This window comes from Heliangelus exortis, chromosome 1 (assembly GCF_036169615.1).
Source record: "Heliangelus exortis chromosome 1, bHelExo1.hap1, whole genome shotgun sequence".
NCBI classification, from domain to species: Eukaryota; Metazoa; Chordata; class Aves; order Apodiformes; family Trochilidae; genus Heliangelus; species Heliangelus exortis.
This window is the reverse complement of record NC_092422.1, coordinates 141,677,912-141,699,595: the sequence shown is the minus strand read 5'-3', so window position 1 is coordinate 141,699,595 and position 21,684 is coordinate 141,677,912. Positions and strand designations below refer to the sequence as shown.

Here is a 21,684-nt window from a genome sequence, read left to right as displayed (position 1 = left end):
GCTTTTGAACTAGTTGTCTAAAATAAATAAATAAATACATAAATGGGAGTGTAATTTTGAGTGGGACAAGTCTTTCCCTTCTATCTGCTTTGCCATCAGTTGTCTCCCTTTGTTCTCCCATTGTCTGGTTCCAACATTTTCTGACAAAGTCATGAACAGAAGCCTGCACAGTAACTCAGGTTAAAAATGTTCTTGGTTTTGTAAGAGAAAAAGTAGGAATGGGAGAGGGAGACTGAGAAGAGCTGAAGACATCAAGCTGAGAAGGCAACATCAGGGCAGAAGGAAACGGGGAGGAGGAATGGCAAGAAAAGAGAAGTAGGTCTTGGCAAAGAGACAACCTTACCCCCCTGCACACAGCTGCAGATTCAGCAAGTTTATTAACCTTATTGAAGTTTATATTAAGTAAAGAAGATAAAAACTGCAGAGAAAGCAGTGGAATCACCCCTGTCCCTACAGCCAGACACTGTGTGCGGTGTCACCCAGCCCTACGAGGGTGTTGGGGAGCAGGTCATGACCGGACTGTGTGCATCATGCTCCACCATCATACTGTCACTGCAAAGCCTCCTATGGTTGCATAGAAAAACCTACTCCCAACCATACACAACCATGTATTCCCAATTAGTTTTTAGTGCTACCCCAGAGCCCTTGAGTACTTGGCAAGACCAAGCCCTACCTGGACTAGAAACAGCACAGAAAACAGAGGTGAAAGCATCTCTGCAGACTCACATCCATGCATCAGGTAAGGAGCAGAGCACCTGCAATCTTCAGATGGAGACTCAGACTAGCAGCAAAGTATGCATGAACAGGAGCATCTGTGGAGAGGGTGAGAGAAGCCTACAGATACAAGACTGACCCACTCAGTCACAGTGTGTTTGTGCCTGAAAAGTGCATTGTGGAAATATTTAAAAAAAAGGCTATACATGGCCTTTTGTAGGTCCAAAGCTATGGAAGAAAAAAAAAAAAAAAAAAAAAAGAAAGAAGGGAAAAGCCTCTGCTGTGCCTAGAGAAACTGCCCAGAATAGTCATTCTTGGTTATTACTTTATAGAGTGATGCCACTGACACGACAATCTCCTACAGAAAGCAAGCAGCAATTGTGGAAGTACCTAATATTGCATCTCACCTTCACCACAGGAACCCTCATTTAATTTACATTAAGAAAGACGTTACCCTTTGGAGAAGTACCAACAATTTCAGCTCCTCCTTAGCAGTTCAATGAAACATTTCTTTTCTCCTTCAGCCAAGCTTATTATGAATATTTAATGTATCAAAATGAACTGAAAGCTACCACTGTGCATCTGCTCTCCAGCTCTCCATCCGTCTACTGACATCAAGGCTTAGTTCCCAAAATATGACATTAACTATATTGCTACATAAATACAGCTCCTTCAACTACCTTTTCATAAGTAAAATGTATGCAAGGCAAAAGCCAAGCCTGACTTGAATAGAGGAAACTGTCCTCTTCCAGCTAGAGATGTCTTTGTTACTTTAGCTCTTGATGTCAATTCCCCACACCAGCTTGTACCTTCATCTTCTGTCCTCTAATTGAATTCATATTTGCTTCCTCTTACTAATCCCCAGATGCTTGTCTGAAATGATCTAAGACACAGCCCACGTTCACAGGGAGAGAAGACGTAGATTGGGGAACCAATTTGATAGCTACAGAGGTTTGCTAATTTGCTGTGCAGCCAGGCAATCTATGGGAATATCATGTTTTTTCACTGTTCCTCTTAAGCTTGTATGTAATATTTTGCTTTTAGCCCTGTGCTGGAATCACGCTCAAAATATAGTTCAGATGTGATTTAAAATAAAAAAAAGAAAGGAACACTCCTTCCTGGATTTTCCAGGCACCAGAAACACATAAAAACTTCAGTGCACTGTATGTTTGCCAGCTCTCTTTGGTTTGGCTATAGTTATCATGTCACTACTAGAAAAATAAAAGGGGAGGGAAGGGGCAGAGACTTATCCTCTTCAGCATTTTCTAGTGCAACAGAATGTGTGGAATGGTGAAAAAGAAGATAAAACAACGGTGGCAATTATAGCTCCTTCTAATCCCCTGATTCAGATCTTTTAACTAGAAGCTTGGCCTCTTTACAGCTTAGGAGTCTTGCCATCAATTTTCAACAGATCAGGTTTCACTTTTCTCCCCAAGATTATGAATGAATGGACAGAAACATCTACACTGGCAGCATGCTGGAAAACCTAGAATACAAAGCCACTCTCCCTCCAATGCAACCACACAATAGTCTCAGGGTGCAGAAAATAAAACTCTGCTTTCATCCTGCCCCCCTTATTTTGCTGTTGCCCCACGAGTGTAGGGATGGTTCAAACATAAGACCCCATCCACAGCAGGATATATAACTGCTACAAAGTTTGTTCAGCAACAAAGATCTACTTGAGTGGCCCTAGCATGATTGCTACTATTCTATTTTTATAGAAGAAAAAGAGACATACGCCATATAAACACTGGTTTTGCTGTGTTCAAATGCTGTACAGGTATTACCTAGTAAAATACTTTTTTTTTCCTTTTCTTTCCACCTCTTCCATATGAGTAACAACTGAGGTCTGAAAACTAGTGAATAAAAGCAGTTTAAGTGTGGCTGGCCCGGGTGATGATGACTGAAACAACCAGTCTTTCAGTCTGATGATTGAAAAAGCAAATGTAAGAAAAACTCCAAGAAGCAGCAGCCAGGGTGTTTCCCACGCATGGGGCACGCATCCTCTGCTTGTAGGGATTCGTCTCCTGGTTCTGGGAGAGTTCCCTTACTAACAGCAGTGACAGCCTGGTTGGTCCCCTCCAGTTCATACCCTGAATCTGGTTAATGACTGCTGTCACGAGTGCCTGACTATATCAAACTAACAGGACCGAAAGAGCAAGACACAATTTTCTCATTGTTTTACTAGACCTACAGGTGAGCAGAGAAGGAGATAAAATGACCATGGCTGTTACTCTATGAGAGCCTCAGAGCATCGTGACAAGAGGATTAATAAAGAGCCTGTTAGCCTGAAATTCTCCTCATTTCTTCCATTTAGTTTCAGAATGCAAGACAGCATCAGCAGAAGGGACTGGAGACACTCACTGCACTGTGTCACCCATGTGCATGATTTGAGCACCCTGCTGCCAAGCCTGGCATGCAGAGTCTAAGACTGGCACCTGGTTCACCCACCTTACAAACCTCCCCACAAACATCAGCAAAGAGAAAACTTACCTGGCAAGCATCCTTCAATAACCTGTGCTTAATTTAACAATTTACTCACTTGTACAAAACCACGACAGCTTGGCTCCCCGCAGTACCATGTGTTTGCTTAGCATGGTAGTCCCAAAAGGCACACCAGCTTTTGCAGCCACATGTTTTAAGGGGCAATGTTTTAACTTTGCTTTGTCTGTGTCGTTGACAGAGAAGCATTCTTGAGTCTCTCTGCATAAGCAGACATGCAGATTATTGTACTTTTACTGAAGAAAGCTTTTGTCAGGTATGGATGGTTGTATCACTGAGGTTAATTTATACTGTACAGAGCCAAAAAGTGAATGAATACATATCAGTATTACACACAATATCTATGAATATTACAGGTCAGTTTGTAGGACCTGAGGTTCTACATCAGATACAGTTAAGCCTGTAAAAGTGGGACTTGAGGAATCCAATCTCTTGAAAGTAATTGCAAATTTAACAACTCCTTCTGCCTATCCTTAATATAAAAGTTAGATAGTAAATGAGAATTACAAGTACCAGTAGACAGGTTTAATGTCTGTATTCTCTCATTTTCATAATTATGACTATTGGGATACATTACAGTCCTTCAGGGAGAGAGAGGCTGCAGCTGGGTTCCCTGGATTTATAAAGAAATCACTGGCCCTGCTGCAAGTAGGCTACGATTCTACAGCACAAGAGTTAAGAGACCTCTTTGATAACAAAAAGCACAGGGGAAAAAAAGGCAAACGTTTAAACAAACACAGTTGTTACCCTTCACACAATGGTGGAAGCTGTCCAAAACCCACTTGCACCAGAAATAAGCAAGGAAGGATACCATTTACAAGGTCTAGGCTAAGAATACTGGGATACAGCTACTGAGATATAGCTTGTTGAAGCACAGACAGAAAGGATCCTCCCTGCCTCTGCAGGAGCCCGTGGCAGAACTCTCTGCTCATTCCACTTATTTGCAAACACTGATATTCTCCCACAGCCCTTTGCTTCCTAAACCTCCAAACTTCCCCATCCCTCTGCATTTTGAGGTATAATTATCCAGGTCTCCTTGCATACAAGTTTCAAGTGGGAAAGAAAAAATCAAACTCAGTGAAGAGGCTGGTGCCTCATTTGAACATTACTCAGTTTGGAGCAAGCTTTTGAATGAACCAACATGGTTCAGGTCACCAGAGGTCCAACTGGGAGACACTGAAACACAAAAAGTTGCTGAAAGACATGGGGTCAAGAGTGCTGGAAACCAGGTCTTCTCTCCAGCCAGCTGCCCAACTTCTTGTCTAATAGGGAGCCCACACATGGCATACAATGTGGAAAGCTGTTACCCTCTTTTCCCTCCTACACACACAGTCATTTTGGTTTTGGCCATGTCTCCTGTGTTATTAAATCTTTCTTCTTATACCTTCATGCCTCCAGAAAGCCTTTATATTAAAATTCATGTGGTCTCAAAACAATAAAATATGAGTCAACGAGGGGAGAAACTAAAGAGGTGTCTCTGCTGCTTCTTCTTCTATCAGGTTAATATGAGCTATTTTGAGTGACTACTGCATTTTTTTCATTTCATGTGGGTAACAAACCTTTTATTAAACACAGGTGCCCAAAAATTCATCCCAATGCACTGCAGTAACTTGAATGAGCATGTCCTGGGGGTAATTCTGGCCTTGAGTGCTGGTAGTTACTGTACATACTTGCCTGCTTAATTCCTCTTGACTTACAAAGGCATCCATCACGTCACAACAAATGATCTATGAAGCACACTGTACCTGAAACACTACCCTCTCCAAGCCATTTCCCCAGCATCTAAAACAGGCTCTTATCATTTGTAATCAGTAATTAATAACAAAGCATTCTCAGTAGTGCAATTTTTCTGTTAAGGTTAATGCAATATTTCATCTCAGGCCAGCTGCTGTTTTATGACTTTCAAGCACGACAGTAAGTAATGTCTTTGCATAAGAACTCATCCACAGAGTAAATCAATTAGCTCCTCTTTCACCAGCAGGCATTTTCCTGCAGCAAGGGAGGCTAATTACATGTAAAATTGGTGTTTACCAACAGAAGTATGTACCCAAAGTTTGGCCCTGAACATTGACTTTTCTCCTCTATGTCTCCATTCTACATCTTTCCATTAAGGAATTTTTTAATACATGATCAATCAAATACTGTGACTGTGAGCCACGCTTACCATGCTGTAATGATCTATACAGATTTGCCTACAAAGATCAGCATCAACCACACAACATGTGTTTTCAGAACTGGTAAAACTTCTGGGCCACTTTGTGCTCTCAAGAAGGGCACATAAAGGATCAATAAATTCCAAATTAGATAAACTCCACTGTTTCTCAAAAACTAAAGGTCACATCAAAATACCTGTATGGCTCTCCCTGGCAGGAAATTTGGCAATGAGAACATACATGAAAATGGGTGAAAACTTAGTGTATAGCACTGATCTTAAGGGCTTGTGCAATCCTGTCTTAATGAAATTAGCAAGTAATTTAGGAGTTCCTCCCTCCTTTTGGATTGATATTGGAATTGTCTGGCATCTCAGCCTCTTCTTGCATGATGTAGCTGATGAGGATACATGTGTGGCTCAGGAAGCTCATGACCTACAAGCTGTTGTGCGCTGTCAGAGTATTGTGAGTCCTTTATCCTTCTTCTGGTCTGTCCTGGTCACCTGCTGCTGGAGACAAAACACCAGACAACCTGGACCCTTCATCCTATTCAATGATCTGTCCTTTGGTTCCTGTATTTCTAAGAACAAGAACCTGTAGCACACAAAAACAAACTGCACAGTGCGCTGAGTCTTGGATCACCAAGGGACAGAAAAAACATGTTTTAAGCATTTAAACCTTTGATTCCAAGTGCTGTGGATGATATGTACATAGAGCTCACCACAAAGCTCACCACAAACCTCTATCCAGGAACTCGTAGAGTTGCCCACGGAGTCATCCTAATGAGTGGAAATCAACTGAAGATAGGAAATTACCAACCCAGATGGAAGTTGAGCGATGTGTGCTGAACCAGGTTGATGCTTGCTGATGCTACCCAGGCAGCCTGAGCCACAGATAATCATACATCAGATCCCCAAAGGGAGCATTTGTGGCCCTGGGGCAACTGAAGATGTATAAACACTTCTTGCAAGGAAATAGCTCACTTTCTTTCTTGGTGGAAAGGAGAGGAGAGAAAAAGCAGAAATCATAAAAGAAACTCATCATTTTGGGATGAATGCTCTGAACCAGTCCAATATAATTGCATAACACAAAAGGAATGCAAGGACCACAGCTCTGACTCACTGGAATGTTTAGCAACTCACTAGACATCTTGGCTCCAGCTACTCCAGAAGAAGCCACCTAGAAATACATCTTCACCACAAAAAGAAATGTTCCTGAAAAGGCAAGTAGCAACTGGCAAGCAGTGTGACCTTTGGTGAAATAGTCATGCAGACTCATGAATTAAAAGTCAGGCCATGTTAAACTAGAAACTGAAACAAACTCATTGTTGGATTTGGATCCTAATGGATACAGAACTGGGTTTCTTCTGTGTTCCTCTCAGCAGTCTCGATAGTTAGACCAAACAATGACGCAGGCTGTATTTAATGAGAATTACATGTTAATCTTGACAGCTAGAAGACAAATTCTAACTGTAAAAATGCAATTAATTCCCCTTCCTTTAACATTTGGTCTATTTTGTTTGGCAGTTTCTTGTAATTTAGTAGCACATTCATTACACCAAACAGACCAGTGTTAACCATTAAAGTGTGCAAGGCTTTGTCCAATCCTGAATGCCTGGGGATTCCAGCTCATGGGCTGATCCACAATTATCTGTTGGTTTTTCAGCAGTGGGGCTGTATACAGTCATGTCAATTACAAGACACAGTTTTATACATTCTCTCTTAAGGATATGTCCTGCAAATATTTATTTACTCATATTCTTTAATTCCTGGGGCTTCATATAAGAAAAACACCAAACCCATCTAGGATTCAATGCAAGCTCATGTCACATTTCTGCAAGGCTCTTCATCTGTGTTCAGTTGCACCTACATTTTCTCCTTTGCTGCTTGCTGTTTGTTGAATCCACTTTCCATTTGCAACTATAAGTGTGAAGGAAAATAGTTCTGCTTAATACAGATCCAAATTGGCTTTTTAATACACTCATTAAAGAAATGGTCCATTTCAGCCCTCAAAATTTGCTGCAGGTAGCTCTGCACCTTATCACTAAATCACCTGAAAATGAAAGGAAAAAAAAAAATAGATATAATAGGGTCTCAAAGATGTGCTGCATACCGCCTGCCATGTATGCAGAGACCACAGCCTAGAAATCCACTTACACAGTGTAAATCCTGTTCAGTTATATTGACTTTTCTTTCCTTTTTGGTATATTAGTGCTCATGAAAAATCTTGCAGTGAAAGCCCTAGAGAAGAAATCTTTTGTCCACAGACAAATGCATTTCCCACATGCTGTTCTATTACAACAGGCAAAAGAGCAAAAGCATTGTTCCTACTTTTACAATAATCACAAGGCCAGACACTCAACTGAGACAAAAATAACACATGGGCTTTCTTAAGCACACCTTCTCTGCCCCTAATTCAGTGCTACCTCCACCCATTTATCCTCTCCTCCTCCACCAAATGTATAAAAAATTATGATCAGTCCACTGGAACTTTGACTGCAATTCTAAGATTCAGCTCCTACAACCCATCAAACCATCCTTTCAGTCACCTCCAGATCCTTGCTACATTTGATTTTATCCAAGCCAAACCTCCCTTTCAGTTTTGAGAGCTCTTCATTTTCCCTTTTTTTCTTTTTTTTCTTTTCAATCTTCCTTTCCCTTTCCTTTTCTGAATCACTTACCAAGCCAAAAAGGGATTCAAGAGACAAATGATGGCATCTGCAAACAACTCAGACAACTCCATAGAAGGAAACAAAGCAGTGCAGGATCAGAGAGGCTGTTATATGGCAACAGAATAAATTCCCACAGTCAGATTCTCAGCTGGTGTAAACCAACCTGTCTCCATCTGGCTTTATGAGGGCAGTGCAACCTTATGCTGAACACACAGTAGAAAAACCTTATTTAAACTACAGCATTTCCAATCTGAGAGAGTACTGGCCCCATCTGACACCTATTTCAATCAGTGGCCAAACTCTCATCTCCCCTGAGAGGGAACAGCCAGGACCCTGCTCCAGGTGAGGATGGTCTCTAATGGCATCTCAAAGCAGGGAGCCCCATACAGCCCCACACAGCCTCCTTCCCTTCCCACCTCTCTTGAGAGTCCTGGAGGGATTCCCAAGAGCAGCAGCAGCAGCCATGGTTGCACACTGCTGCCTATGCAACAAATCCTGAAGCACATTAAATGTTTAGTACTCTCTAGGGCAGAGGATGATGAGCCACAGGTGGGTTCTCTTGCTATACCTATATCAGGTAAAAAACATGCATGTGGATACATTAAATATTACACATTTCCAGCCCTGAAAAAATCACAACTGCACCCAGATTGCAGTGATTCAAAGTCATAGGGCATCTTTCAGCAGCCTAACTCTGGTGTTTGAATTAGACAGATTCCTTTGAACTACAAGAACTACAAATATCTGCTCCATCCGGCCTCTGAGGCAGCTGAGAACCAAAAAGTTCTTGTGATGGCACACATAGCCCTTGAGACCCAGAAATAAAACGTGGGTTCACAGCACCAGGAGTCCAACAGGTTCTGGTGGTCAAGGGTTAAACACAGGAGTGTTTCCAGGAGTACCTGAAACTTCTCCTTCCATTTTTATTGCACACTGACTTCTGAGCAGACTTCACAAATGGCTGATCTGAACTGCTTGTGCAAAGAACTGCAGAGAAAGTTTAGGTCTGATCTCCATTCCCCTACCCTCACAACTGCTGGTGAATTCTTCACGAAAAAGCATCCTACTGCCAAAATATAGATCAGTGTCTAATGTGCCACCTTAAGAAAGGTGAGACAGACACTTTGGGCAAAAAAGGAAGAAGAAAGACAACACACATATTGAAGAGATATTATAAGGGTCATTTCCAATCTGTTGTCTTTTATGGCAGCCTCTACTCAATGCCTTTTCTTGTTACTCTTTTCCCAGAGTGAATGCACTTGCTTGCCTGACACTGCCAGTCCCTCTAGGGCTGAGTGCAGCATGCAAAGCCCCATCCAAACAGCAAACGGTTACCAAGAACAAAGTAAAAAAGAAAAACAAAAAACCTGGTAAGAACAGATGTCAGTGAGCTAATGGAAACACTTCAGCATAAAACCCATCGTCTCCTTAGTTCAACATCGGCTGAAAGAATTGCCACGCTTCCTCAAACATCAGATTTTCTGGCTGGCCCATAAGTAAGCCCTGAAAGGGATACTAATGGTTTGCTTGGTCAGGGCATGCAGAAACGAGGAGAGGCAGTGAAGGAGCTGCCAGATGCATCCCCTGTTTTAGGAATCTTGGAAAATTCCAGCTGACCAAGCTTGCAAGGACTCTGAGATGATGACCCTACAATGTATGGGGATGTTTCTTTCTTATAGGATGGCTATTAAAGGGCAAGGAGGTTTTGACTGACGCACAGCAGACCCCAGAGAGAATAAATATTCAGTCAGCCTCTTTTCCCCTACCAGCTCTTCTCGAAGATCTACAAAGTATCTAAATTTAACCTGCAAATGGCAATTTTTTCACTTTATAGCACTGGACTGTTCCTCTTCAGGGCTTTCACATGCACTTTATATTTATGCAATGCTAACTCCCATAATGGTCAATAAAGGCCAGTGTATTAGTATGATAAACTCATGTTCCCAGCCACGCACAGAATTCAAATTGAACTAGAAAGTCAGCCCATGTTCATAAAAACCACGCTAGCGAGCAAATGGAGCTTAACCGCACTACGGAACATATCACATATTTTTGGGTTGTTGTCAATTCTTCGTAAAAATACTTTAAATCACTCAGCCCTCATTTTGCACACTATATAGTGAGTCTCTTCATAATCAAATAGTATTTAAAGCATTTACTGCCTTGTTAAATCTAACAAGTTAGATTTATTAGGATAGTCACTTCCCTTAATAGCCAATTTAGTAAAACTCAATGTATTCATTGATGGGTAAATATATAATAGGTAGTTGTTAAACCTTAATAAATATGTTTAATAGTCAGCTGGCATTTTGTCTCAATGGCAGCACTTCCTCTTGGTTGCCAACAGGAAATGCTGCTCCTGAATGTGCCAATTCAGCCCACGTGTAGATCTAGAGGAGCAAACAGAAGCATGAGTTTCAGGTAACTTTTCCATTCTGCCTGTCACAAGAAGAACTTCAGCTGAGATTATCCTAAGATCTCATCAAGACTGTCAGGTGTTGAACAGCACACAGTGTAAGGAAGGGTGTGAGCTACTGAGCTTGCCTGGACTCCATAGAGGCAATGAAGAAGGACAGGAAGGGCAGCTGCTTACCTGAAAGCCACATAGGTAATATTCAAGTATTATTATTATTGACATTTACAGTCTTTCTGTGCCCGTTTCATGTAAATCGTGTCACTTTCTCTCACCCTACCCTGCCACTCTGTGTGTTGATTGTCAAGATTAAATTACAATGCCTTGGCTACTGACTAGGAGACCTAAAAGGCAATCATTCGATGCTTTTAGGTACCTAAACATTTTTTGGAGTCTGCATCATTAGAAAACTAAAAAGCTTTAAAATCAGGCTGTTAGTTCAAACTATAGAAATTTACGGCCTGACTCTGCACATCCAGGATCAGTTCTCCAAGCTGAAGACAGCTACAGCATTTAAAGTGAGAAAAAAACAGAGCAAAATATCTTCAAGAGAGACAGCTTTTGTGAGCTAGGCTGGGAGATTTTTTCAGAGCCACAAAACACTCACCTGGGTGGGATTATACAGTTCCTGGAGTGGGCTTCTGGATCCTTTGCGGCAGCAAATGTCCATCCCAAATGGATTTCTACGCATTACTGCAAGGGGAAATTGAAATTAATACAGGTTAGAAGCACTGGTTAGTAGTAACCTATTGCAATACCTAAAGCAAGAAGAGATTTTCTTCCAGATCAGGAAGTAACAGTAGTAGATCAGGAAGTAACTGGGAAAAGACAAAAAAAGCTCTCTGGTTCCCCTCTTCTAGAAACTGTTATCCAACAGCTTCCATCTTAGGTGCCCAAAAATTCAAGTATAGGGACCAAAGCAACACAATTTTCAGCAATGTTAAGTACTTGCTCCTCTGATCATCACAGAGAAGTTGGATGGATTCCTATAATCAGCATCTGAAAGCCAACATTTGAGCCTCTCTCACCCTAAATACAGAGGTACACAGGATCATAATATCAAAATATCTGATTTTAAAGCTTTTGGCCCATGGCTTTGGTTTTTCTTCGAACACACACACATGTACATGACACATGCAGTCAACTTTTGCCTCACTTCTTGCTCCAAACTATGTTTTGCTCTACATATTCCAACTGAGTATTTGACTGCTCCAAAACCCCACATAAGCTATGTTATCCCAGTTGGAGACGAGAAAGTTTTGAAATCAAAGGCTTGGTCAAAGGTTGGATCAAAGAGCATTCTGGATGATCAAGTGTTTTCAGGAAAGACATTGATCTGAGCCCCAGCAGGCACAGAGATCATCAGTTTCAAGTTAGACCTTTGAGGCCATGAAAGTTTACCTAAGAAGCCATTCAGCTCCAACCACTGTCTATAGACACGGGGAAAACAAGAGGTTGCCTGTTCTTCTAATCTCATGTGGCCCACATTCTCCTCTGCAAACACTCCACTGCCCTGAGCTTGCTGTGCCAACTACAGAAGGAGCAACGAGATGCCTGCATCAGGCACCACAGTAAGAGATTTGTCTCATCAACGTTTAATTAAGACGCAACCAAAAGGAAAGAAGAGATGTTCCTGCTGGGAATCCAAAGGCATTAAGCAGATTCAAGCACGCTTTTGCCTCCAATTGCCAGGTTTTGCAACCAGGAAATACAGAAGCATCCTACAGGAGCATTTCAGAGCTGTACCACTGGCAGGCACAATATTGCAGCCTTCAAACCAAGAGTCAGAGAACACAGTCAAGTAGTGTTTTAATGCAGAGGGATGATACACCATCACAATGGGTATGTGGAGCAGCATAAACCATGGAAAACTGCATACAATTCCCCTCTGGAAACACAAGAGATTAATTCATTCACTTTGTATCATTTTTTCAATTGAAGGTATATAATTTAATAAACCACTGCATTGCCTTTTCCTTGAGCAGAGATTCCAGGAGTCCTGTGGCAGAAGTTAGACACATACGCTCAGTAAACAAACTAACTAAATGTTTTGATTTTCTTTAGAATTAGGACAGTAATGTTCCCAGAGGCTATAATTTTAATTTACATGTTCAAACACCTGCTTAATTTCCAAGCGGTTTCAGTCACACAGTCAAGTATTGTGAATTCTTTTATCTTTGTGCTGTGCTTTTTTAAAAGTTAACTTAGAAAGTGTTTAGAAAGAGTTAAAAATATTTTGCACTAACAATATCAGCCTCCAGTGCCTGGAAGTGATTTTTGGAAGAAAACATTGCAGTGAGGGTGTGAGATATATTCAAAATTCATTCTAACTACAGAGCTCCTGTCCATCCCCTCCCTGCCATTTCCCACCATACTCTTGTACCAGAAACTGTGTCCAGGGGTGCCTCGAAAATAATTTTGTAGCCCCCTCACCATTGCAAGAAAACTTTCTAAAATGAAGCCTTCCAGTCAACAGCAAAACACATCATTTCCATGTAAAAAATCAAAGCAGAGGGAAAGGGAGAAGGGAAGGTTTCAGTGTACCCAGGTCATCAGCCTGCAATTAATCAGGATATTGAAACAACCACTCTTTGTTCCAAAATGAGTAATAATAATTCTAGGGTGTTGTTCCCTGATTTAATACTTCACTTTTCATTTCCAGTAAATACAATAACCAGTAACATCCATAAATTTATTCCTTCCTGCTTCACTTAGCCAGCAGGTATCAACACAGCAACACTTCATATCATAAAGATTAAATTATTTGCACAACGTGCAAGATGTGATTCCCAGATATAAACAAACAAAAAAAAAGCAACTGTCTCCCTAGCAAAAGCAAAATGCTAATGTAGAACCTTAGTCACTGAAACCATTACATCTTTTTTATGATTCCCAATATTACTTAATTGGTTTGTTTTTTCCAATAAAGCCTTTAGAAGAAGACTGCAGAGCCAGCATAGCAACACAGCAGCTCAACACAGCACTCAGTTCCCTGTTTATCAAGGTCAAGTCCCTGACCCAAACTGCACACACCTAAAAAATAGTTGTGACTGGAATTTAACTACAGCACCAAAATAAATGGGAATATTCCCTTTACTGAGCAGAAATCCCACTTGCAACTTTTGCAAAACTATCCTCTAGTGAATAACTAGAAGAAATATTTATATAAAGTTTAAAACACTAGCTGGCATGCCTATGGACAAACTCACTTCTCAGAGTTCCTGAAATCAGTTTGATATTGTCTTTGTTACTCTGAGGTAGTGTTTCATCATCATGAGATTAACTTTTTGGTCTGAATCTCACCTATAGCATCTGCAGGAAGAAAACTCTAGTATGGATTTTACCTGTAGCTATACTAATTTTAACAACAGTTTCACCAAGACTCTGTCACACTACTGCGGTAGTGAAAATTTTTTAAAAATCAAGCCCTTTATCTTCACTAAATCTTCTTATTAACATAGTAAATATCTAAATTTACATTTTATGGCTTGGGCTGATCTCCATTCATAATTACAGTTAATTAGAATCTAATTATAAGTATTGCATATGCATGGCTCTGAGAACTGACTCAAAGATCACGTTCGTGCACAGTGTGAAGCAGCTGACAGCAGCATTTAAAGCTTTTAATGATTAAAGAGTGGTGTTAATATTGCAACTGCAGCAAAATCAGCAATCCTCTCGATTTAGCCATGACTGTGAACAACTTAATAAATTATTAGTTTGTTACTTAAATAGAAGAGCTGTAAGGACATGACCTTTCTTCCATCTCTAGGACTGATTTGTCCAAAATGCAATCTTGGGCCAATTTGTTAAAATCTGTCAAATCACCATTAATTTAATAGCAAGTCTGGAAAGCATTTTATCTAGGCAGCAAATTTCAGTTCCTCAAGGGAGAAAGATAAATAGTCCTGCTGAATTGAAAGCTTATCAACATAATAATCATCTGTGTATATATTCATAGAGAGAACGAAACTACATGTGCAGGCCTTAATTTATTTATCTATCTCCAAACAGAAGCATCCATGCATAACTTCCAGAAAACTCTATTTAGGCCTGTTAGTACCAAGAACAGGAATTTGACCTGTGAATTACAGTTTGTTGAATACAAGATCACAGAGCACTCAGCCAAACCTTCTTCTAGTACCTGGGCAGAAAACAAGCCCAGAGGTTTTGCCATGGCCTTGATCCATGACTAGGAATTAAACTGCAGATCCCTCAAATTAAAAACCCCCTTTAGAAAGGCACATTTTGGGGATATACTCAGAGCTTGCAGGTCATCAGCAAGGCCAGGCAGCCTTTGAAACTCCCACCATGGTCCAACAATTGAGGTCTTTTACCAACATCACCACCTCAGGTCCCCTGGGTGGTGAACCTGTGATAGCAGTGACAGGGTTGGTTATAAGTGACAAGAGTAAATGCAGATAGCAAGGCACCTACTAGATCTGGGCATCTGTGAGAGGGGATGTGACCCCCAGCCCAAAATGCAAGGCAACAGTGCCAAGAGGGCACAGCTGAGGAAGGGGAACGTGCGGGTAGGCATTGTATAAAGCCTTGATTTTTTTATGTGACATTTCAGAGACTGAAGACCATTCAGATGGAAACGGAATGGACAGCTTAGGTTGTCACCCTTACTAGGAAGAAGGTGTTTATAATGCACTTGGTAACCTACGAAGATCATATTCCAGAATGGGAGACCTCTGATATTTCCATAGGAATAACAACAGCAGGAGAAAACACTAAAAATTAAGAAGCCCCATCAATGCAATACCTGCCTCTCCTTATCAGGAGCTACAGAGAAACTCAGAGAGGGGACATGGTGGCACTTCTCTTGGGAGACTACTGGCCTGAAAAGGTATGTGAACACTGGGACTATCTAGAAGGGAAAGAGGAAAAAATGGTGGAAACCAAGAATACTAGACACTTAAAACCATGACAGAAACCTCCTCACAAAATGTCAGACAGGCACATGAAAATATTTCTCACAAGCCTGTGTGGGACCAAGTCACAGAGGAGATTCTGTTCCAAGAAATACAAAGTAATTTTCACTTCTTCCACTGGACTTACAGAGGAATTTCAAAGGATGGACATGTGCATTTAGCAGCTACCTATATGCCTGCCATCGTACAATACCAAAAATGTCACATTTTTAAAACTGCTGTAGAATAAAAGTTCCCCAACTGCTACCTAGCAACTGCTTTCCTACTTGGCACATTTAATTTACTTTGAGTATTCTAATTACTTGCACAAAAGAAAAAAGTAAAAACCTTACCTCGGTTCACTACCTCTTAAATTAACTGTTTCATATTACAAATATTTGAGAAAAGTTTTGAGGATATATTAATATTTAATTTTTCATTACATTAGTCTAAAGTACAAAACCAGAATTCCCTAATACAGCATTGCTTAAAGCTGATATACATCATTTATTCCACCTATTTGGGTACAAGTTGTCCTGCTGAGGAAAAAAGTATGCATTGGCAGAAGTATGGAGAGACTGGTTGAAAATGGGATCCTGTTCTTGCTTTAGAGAAAAAAGTCAAATACATTCCTTTTATTTTTGGTCTGATTTCTGTATGAAAGCCTGAAAATTAACTGTAGTCTGCTTGATACTTCTGGCTGAAGTACACTGGTTTCCAGATTACACTGCTGTCCAACTGCCCCTAATTTCAGGCCTGAGTTAATGCTTTCCATGGACCATCTTACTGACAACAAAGAGTAGGTACATAGCATAGTGCCTTCTCCTAAAGCTGCAAAAAACTGGGTTAGGGCAGAACATTAATCTAAATGTTCCCTACTCAACCTAGACAGAGAAATCAGTGCCTCTTGGCTCAGGTAATATAGCAGCATCAAAACAGTTACATCTTTGGTGTCTTTAGCCATGTTTAAATAAGCTACTGCCCTCGAATGTCCTGAGTATTTGCAGCAAAGCAAGAATAACTAATTATACCCATACTGCAGCTTTAGAGATTCCCTTTGGCTAAAGATCTGGACAGGGATTATCTTCCAAACCTTCTCACAGACTTCTACTTTTGACCCCAAAGCAGTGCAGCAAATTACTTCTCTTAGGTCCATAGGATGAAGCATTGAAATACACGTTCAAATACTGCATTAAACACCTTCTTAGCAACACCAAGACACCCATAGCTTAATCATATGTCTGCAAATGATACTGTAAAACTACTGCTCCATCTGTATCAGCAAGAACTATGCCCAGGGCCAACTGGTCACATCCAAATACAAACCCTGCAAGGCTCAGTCCGACAATATTTTGCATATACAACAGTCTTGAAGCATGCAAACACTCAGGGCAAAGTTGAAGTAAGTGACCCTAGGAAACAGCTCTTTTCCAGAAATCGTCAGAGGCTCTTGAACTTTTGCTGTTTGGAACACCCTGTCCACATACCTCCCAGACACTGAGCTAAAATCATGCTGAACAAGCTTGTCATTAGTAACCAGCTCATTCTGCTCCAGGAAAATGAGCCTTCCATAATAATTGACAACAATCTGCTCTGCAAGGCTTCATCCAAGTCCAAAGTGCAGGCAGAAATCAGAATCTCGGTGACAAAAAGACTACTTCATTTCAAGCTTCATTTAAATTCCTGGGCTCCCTGCTGCAGACTAATCAGTCTAAGGACACTGAACTCTATGAAGGGGTTAATTTTTAATCAGCAACCAGGAACATGAGGAGTGAATGCAAACGCTGTTCACCCAGCACTGGCTCCAGAGCCTAAGGAAGGAGACTTGTGGGTAGCTCTCCTAGCAAATGATTTATGAACACTAATCCCTCAGCAGAGGTTCACAGAGATCGACAGATTGATAGCAACATCTTGTGACATCTGAGACCTTATACTTTGCTGCCTTCAGCTCAGGATTTTAGCCTAAATTATTGGCCCTTCATCCAAAGACCACAGGTACAAGGATTTATGACTCAACTTTTATCTGGCCTCCTGTTTTCTGAAAGCAAAACTGCAGCTTCCTTTGCTGGAACTGGGGAGACCTATTTTTAGAAAGTAATAACCTGATAAGGTATTGTGTGTGAGCATGCTAAAGACATAAACACAGAGAATGAGATAACAGAGAAGCAGATTTTGCCTCACACCAAACACTAACACGGGATTTTACTCAGGGTGAGAAACAAGTAAACACCTGTGGCCAAAGCACCTTACCCCCTGTAACACCACTGTGCCTCATGGACTAAGTAGAGATCCTATAGAGCAGAGAAATGATCCCAAAAGCTCCTTAGTTTTAGAGTTTGAGGAACAGAGCTGGTGTATTTTGGGTTAGCAATTCTGGTTCACCGATTCAACACATCCATCCTGCCCTACCCTGATGTTTCCACTCCCGCTCACGTATCAGAGGGGCTTATGTGGATGGGTACAGCAAAAGTGAAGGATGAAAAGTAAAGAAGAGGTCACACTGTTGTGACATGATTATGGCTGAGACAAGCAGAAAAGCACAGGTTACAGGGCCCAGGGACCAGGAAAGTAACAGTCCTCAGTTCACAGGCCAGAAAAATAGAGGCACGGAGTTTAAAAACTTCCACAAAGCAAATTAATCACTATAGATCAAATTCCTACTAGCAAGTTAGATGTCTATTCTAAGCTACTAATTTAAATTCCTACAATTAATAGAGAGTTGCAGCAGCAGAGATGGGCCACCCCATGTGCCTCTGGAAGTGGCTCCTCTCCCTCCCACTGACCAGCAACTCTTGATGGGTTGATGGCTGAAGTTACATAAAATAAATCTTGGCATAGCAAGGAAATTAATCTTAACATTTGTTTCTCAGCTCTAATCACTAATTACAAAGGTTTTAAATGCCCTCCAAAGAATATAGAGATATTTAATTAATTTTTGCTTTAAACAGATTTCCAGAAATAAATTTGTGTTTTATCCTGTTTGTTCTCAGATTAGCATGGGGATGGGTTTAATTGGGCACAGTGGGGAAGTTAATATCCTTGGGTGAAATCATGCATAGACTTAGATCCTTGGCCACCCTACAGACATTGCATGTGGCATAAATTAGCACAACATCTTTCCTGTTAATGAACAATGAGCAACTTCTTCCAGTAATTTTTAAAAAATGTTAATCCATATGGAATTTCTTTAGAAGTCTCAAGAAATTATCCGCAAACCTCAATCAAAAGACTTATCCATAGGCCTTAGTTGTCACATAAGGAGAGTTCTGTTTTGTTTATCTCTGTCACACAGAGGCAGACTCTGCTTTTAAAGCAGTAATTTTTTGTGGGTGCAGACTACAAACTGCATTACACTTGGTTGGAACTTTTCTGATACAACCTTGTTTCCACTGGCATGAAATGCAGATTCAGGGGCATCACAATATTTCACAGGTCAATTTTGGATGGACTTCTGACCACCTCAACTGCCTGCTCAGATGTCCCAAAATGTTGATCAAAATGGTCTACTTTTTCCCCAGAAGTAAGTCTTCATAAATAATTTTTTTTTTTACCGCCCATGTCAACCTGAAAAGGTCTTTGTTTCCTTTATTCTTTTCTCATCTCAAATGCCACTTACAGAAAGTAAGAAACTAAGAAATTGTGACCAACTTTAACCACACGAATTTCACAAACAATTGCGCATTATGAATTTGCACGAAGGCACACTGCAGATACAGTACACCAAAATGATAAGGAAAACTCTCTTTCTGTACTTCACAATTTTTCTGACTTTTCCACAGCAAGTTATCCGTGTGTTTTGCAAAATGAGACTGCAATAATCTGGGAAGGCTGGAAAATTTCTAGCGAAGCTCACAGGTTTCCAAGCGTGCCTCCCTCAAATTTCTAGATACTCACTGTAACAACATCAGCAGGCACATCTGCTGCTGGGGTCTCTTCATAGCAAAGAGCTGAATGCTCTACTCTGTTCTTCTTATCAGCCTAGTTTTCAAGCCTGCAGATAGCTGGCTAGATCTCATCTCTTTGATGCAAGTTCAAATGAAAACTTTGTAAATGTAGATCCAGAGGAAAAATACTGCATTTGCATGGTCCTAAAAAAATGTGTAACTAGGATTCCTGTATTTCCCACTGCACTTCCATTTCACTGTCATTACCAGTCTTCTTAACAGACATGATTTATGAGCTCGCTCAAAAAAAAAAAAAAAAAAAAAAAAGGAAGAGGGAGTAAAACCCCTAAAGGAGGAAGGTTTCTTTAGAAACCTGTAATTTTAAAAGCATTTCTCTTGAATCACAGTCAAAATGAAAACGACAGCTGCTGCAGCTGCAGACTATTTGAGCCACTACTTCTTTGCCCTTCTGCAACAGATGTGCAGTGAAGATGAAACACAAAATCATATTTGTATGTATATAGTCAAATGCACAGCAAGTTTTCTCACAAGCCAAGCAGAATAGAAAATAGGGCTGCAACAGTCATTCGAGTTCTGAGCAGTCAAAAGGCTCAAACTTTTGGTCTCCAAACTTCAAGCAGAAGTATCACACGCACACATATACGCACATATGACCCGACACAAACAGAAATCAAGGGACTCATGTCATTTCTGTCCTAGCAACATGTCCAGATGGACCAAGATTTACCACCTCTGAAGCAGTGCCCCTGGTATTTTTAGTGTGATCACATCCTCCGGATACTTTACTGTGGTTTACGAACAATCATTTTCTTTACAAAAAATAAGCACTAAACAATTTGATAAGCGGAAAGACAGTAGGAAATCCTGCAGTAATCACTTCCAGAGCAGTCATTCATTGTGGCAAAGAGGATTATGACTGCAGCTTGTTGGATAAGCAGATGAGCTCTTGCAAATCAAGGATGCTACTTCCTTGGCAATGCAAGGGCCAAATGCTGATATTAAAAGGGAAAAAGAAGCCGAAATTGTAAAGGCCTGATTCTGCCATTTGAAAAATGTCCAGACTAATAATTAATACCCAGAGACGGGCTTTGCTGTCTAATTCCAAGAGTTCATTCCATTTAACTCCAAGTAATCCCAAGGCACGCAGACACAATCCACCTCTTTGCAAGATCTTTTACTTCTCCAGCAGCTGGTTGTTGCCTCAGCTGACCAGGATCAGGGCAGTCTGAGGGATCAGAGCACTGCTGAGCCACATCCAGCCCCACTGGACCCATCCCCATCTGACCGTGGAGGCTCTCTGGTGCTCCTGCCTTCTTCCATGGGGATCCGTACATCCCTACACAGAAGCTGGGAAGCTGATTTCACACACTCCTGTCTCTGTTAGAAACGAGCTGTACACAGATAATGTGGCTTTCAGCTGTAAGAATCCCCTCATGCCGGCAGTTTTGAAATATTCCAAACCACAGATCCTTCAAAACATTTTACATATGAATAGGACATTGTCAGCTCCCTTGGACTCAGGCTGCACTTCAGCACACAGGGAGAGTAAAATACACATTAGCACTATAAAACTTCACCTCAATTAGCATAATCTGTATTTCCATTAGAGAGCCCAGCTTTACAGCCAACCTTGGGTGATATACTGAGCACTCTGGATCTGTCTTTCTCTAAGGAGAAATTCCCCAAACACAAGAAAATCATTGAGAGCAGTGAATGTGTGAGCTTTCAGTGCCTGCTTATCTTTCAAGTTTCAATGAGTTCAATTAAAATCTTGTGATGCACTTTGCCTACCGCAAGGAAAAGCAGTCATGCTTCACACATACCTGACAGAATGGGCCAAGCACACCAATTCCATGTCCAAAAGGAAAAATTGAGTGAATGGGGGAAGATCTTCCTGTGATTTTATTTCTAGTGAAAGCCTCTAAAGGAGAATGAAATCAGCCAGCAGTTGCAAGTGACAGATCTGCTCATATCATTATCAAATAGGATGGTGGATAGACTAAAAATTTTAAATTTATTTAAACTATTCCTCCAAATATTAGGGATCAGCTATATAACAAGGGGTAGTAATATGTATGAGGCTACTATGCAAGTAGCTTTCTTCTGGAATACACAGGACTGAAAGAATCCCACATTATTTCAAGGCTCCAGAATACTGATTATTTATCCAAACCTTTAGTTTTAATAGTAATATTCCATAACTACCATGGAAAATAACAGGAATTGGTTTCAGTCACAAATAACCTGCCAAATGAATTCTGAAATTTCTAGTAATGTGGCTGGTGACCAGAAAGTATTTAAAACACAGGATCACTCTGACAGCTTGATTCTGGAGACAGACACTAAAACTGCCAGGCAGAACCATGGAATTATGATGTTCTTCTACAGGAAACAAATTATATTCTAGCACTTG

General features: G+C 40.8%; 1 protein-coding gene across 2 annotated transcripts in view; it reads right to left on the bottom strand.

Moving 5' to 3' along the window:
• The window catches only part of CHST11 (carbohydrate sulfotransferase 11), a 176,681-nt gene that overhangs the window by 87,132 nt on the left and 67,865 nt on the right, over positions 1 to 21,684 (bottom strand). For both annotated transcript variants that reach the window (XM_071728670.1, XM_071728679.1), the window contains exon 2: positions 11,058 to 11,143. In XM_071728670.1, coding sequence (XP_071584771.1) covers positions 11,058 to 11,143 — 86 coding nt within the window. The remainder of the gene's footprint in view (positions 1 to 11,057; positions 11,144 to 21,684) is intronic.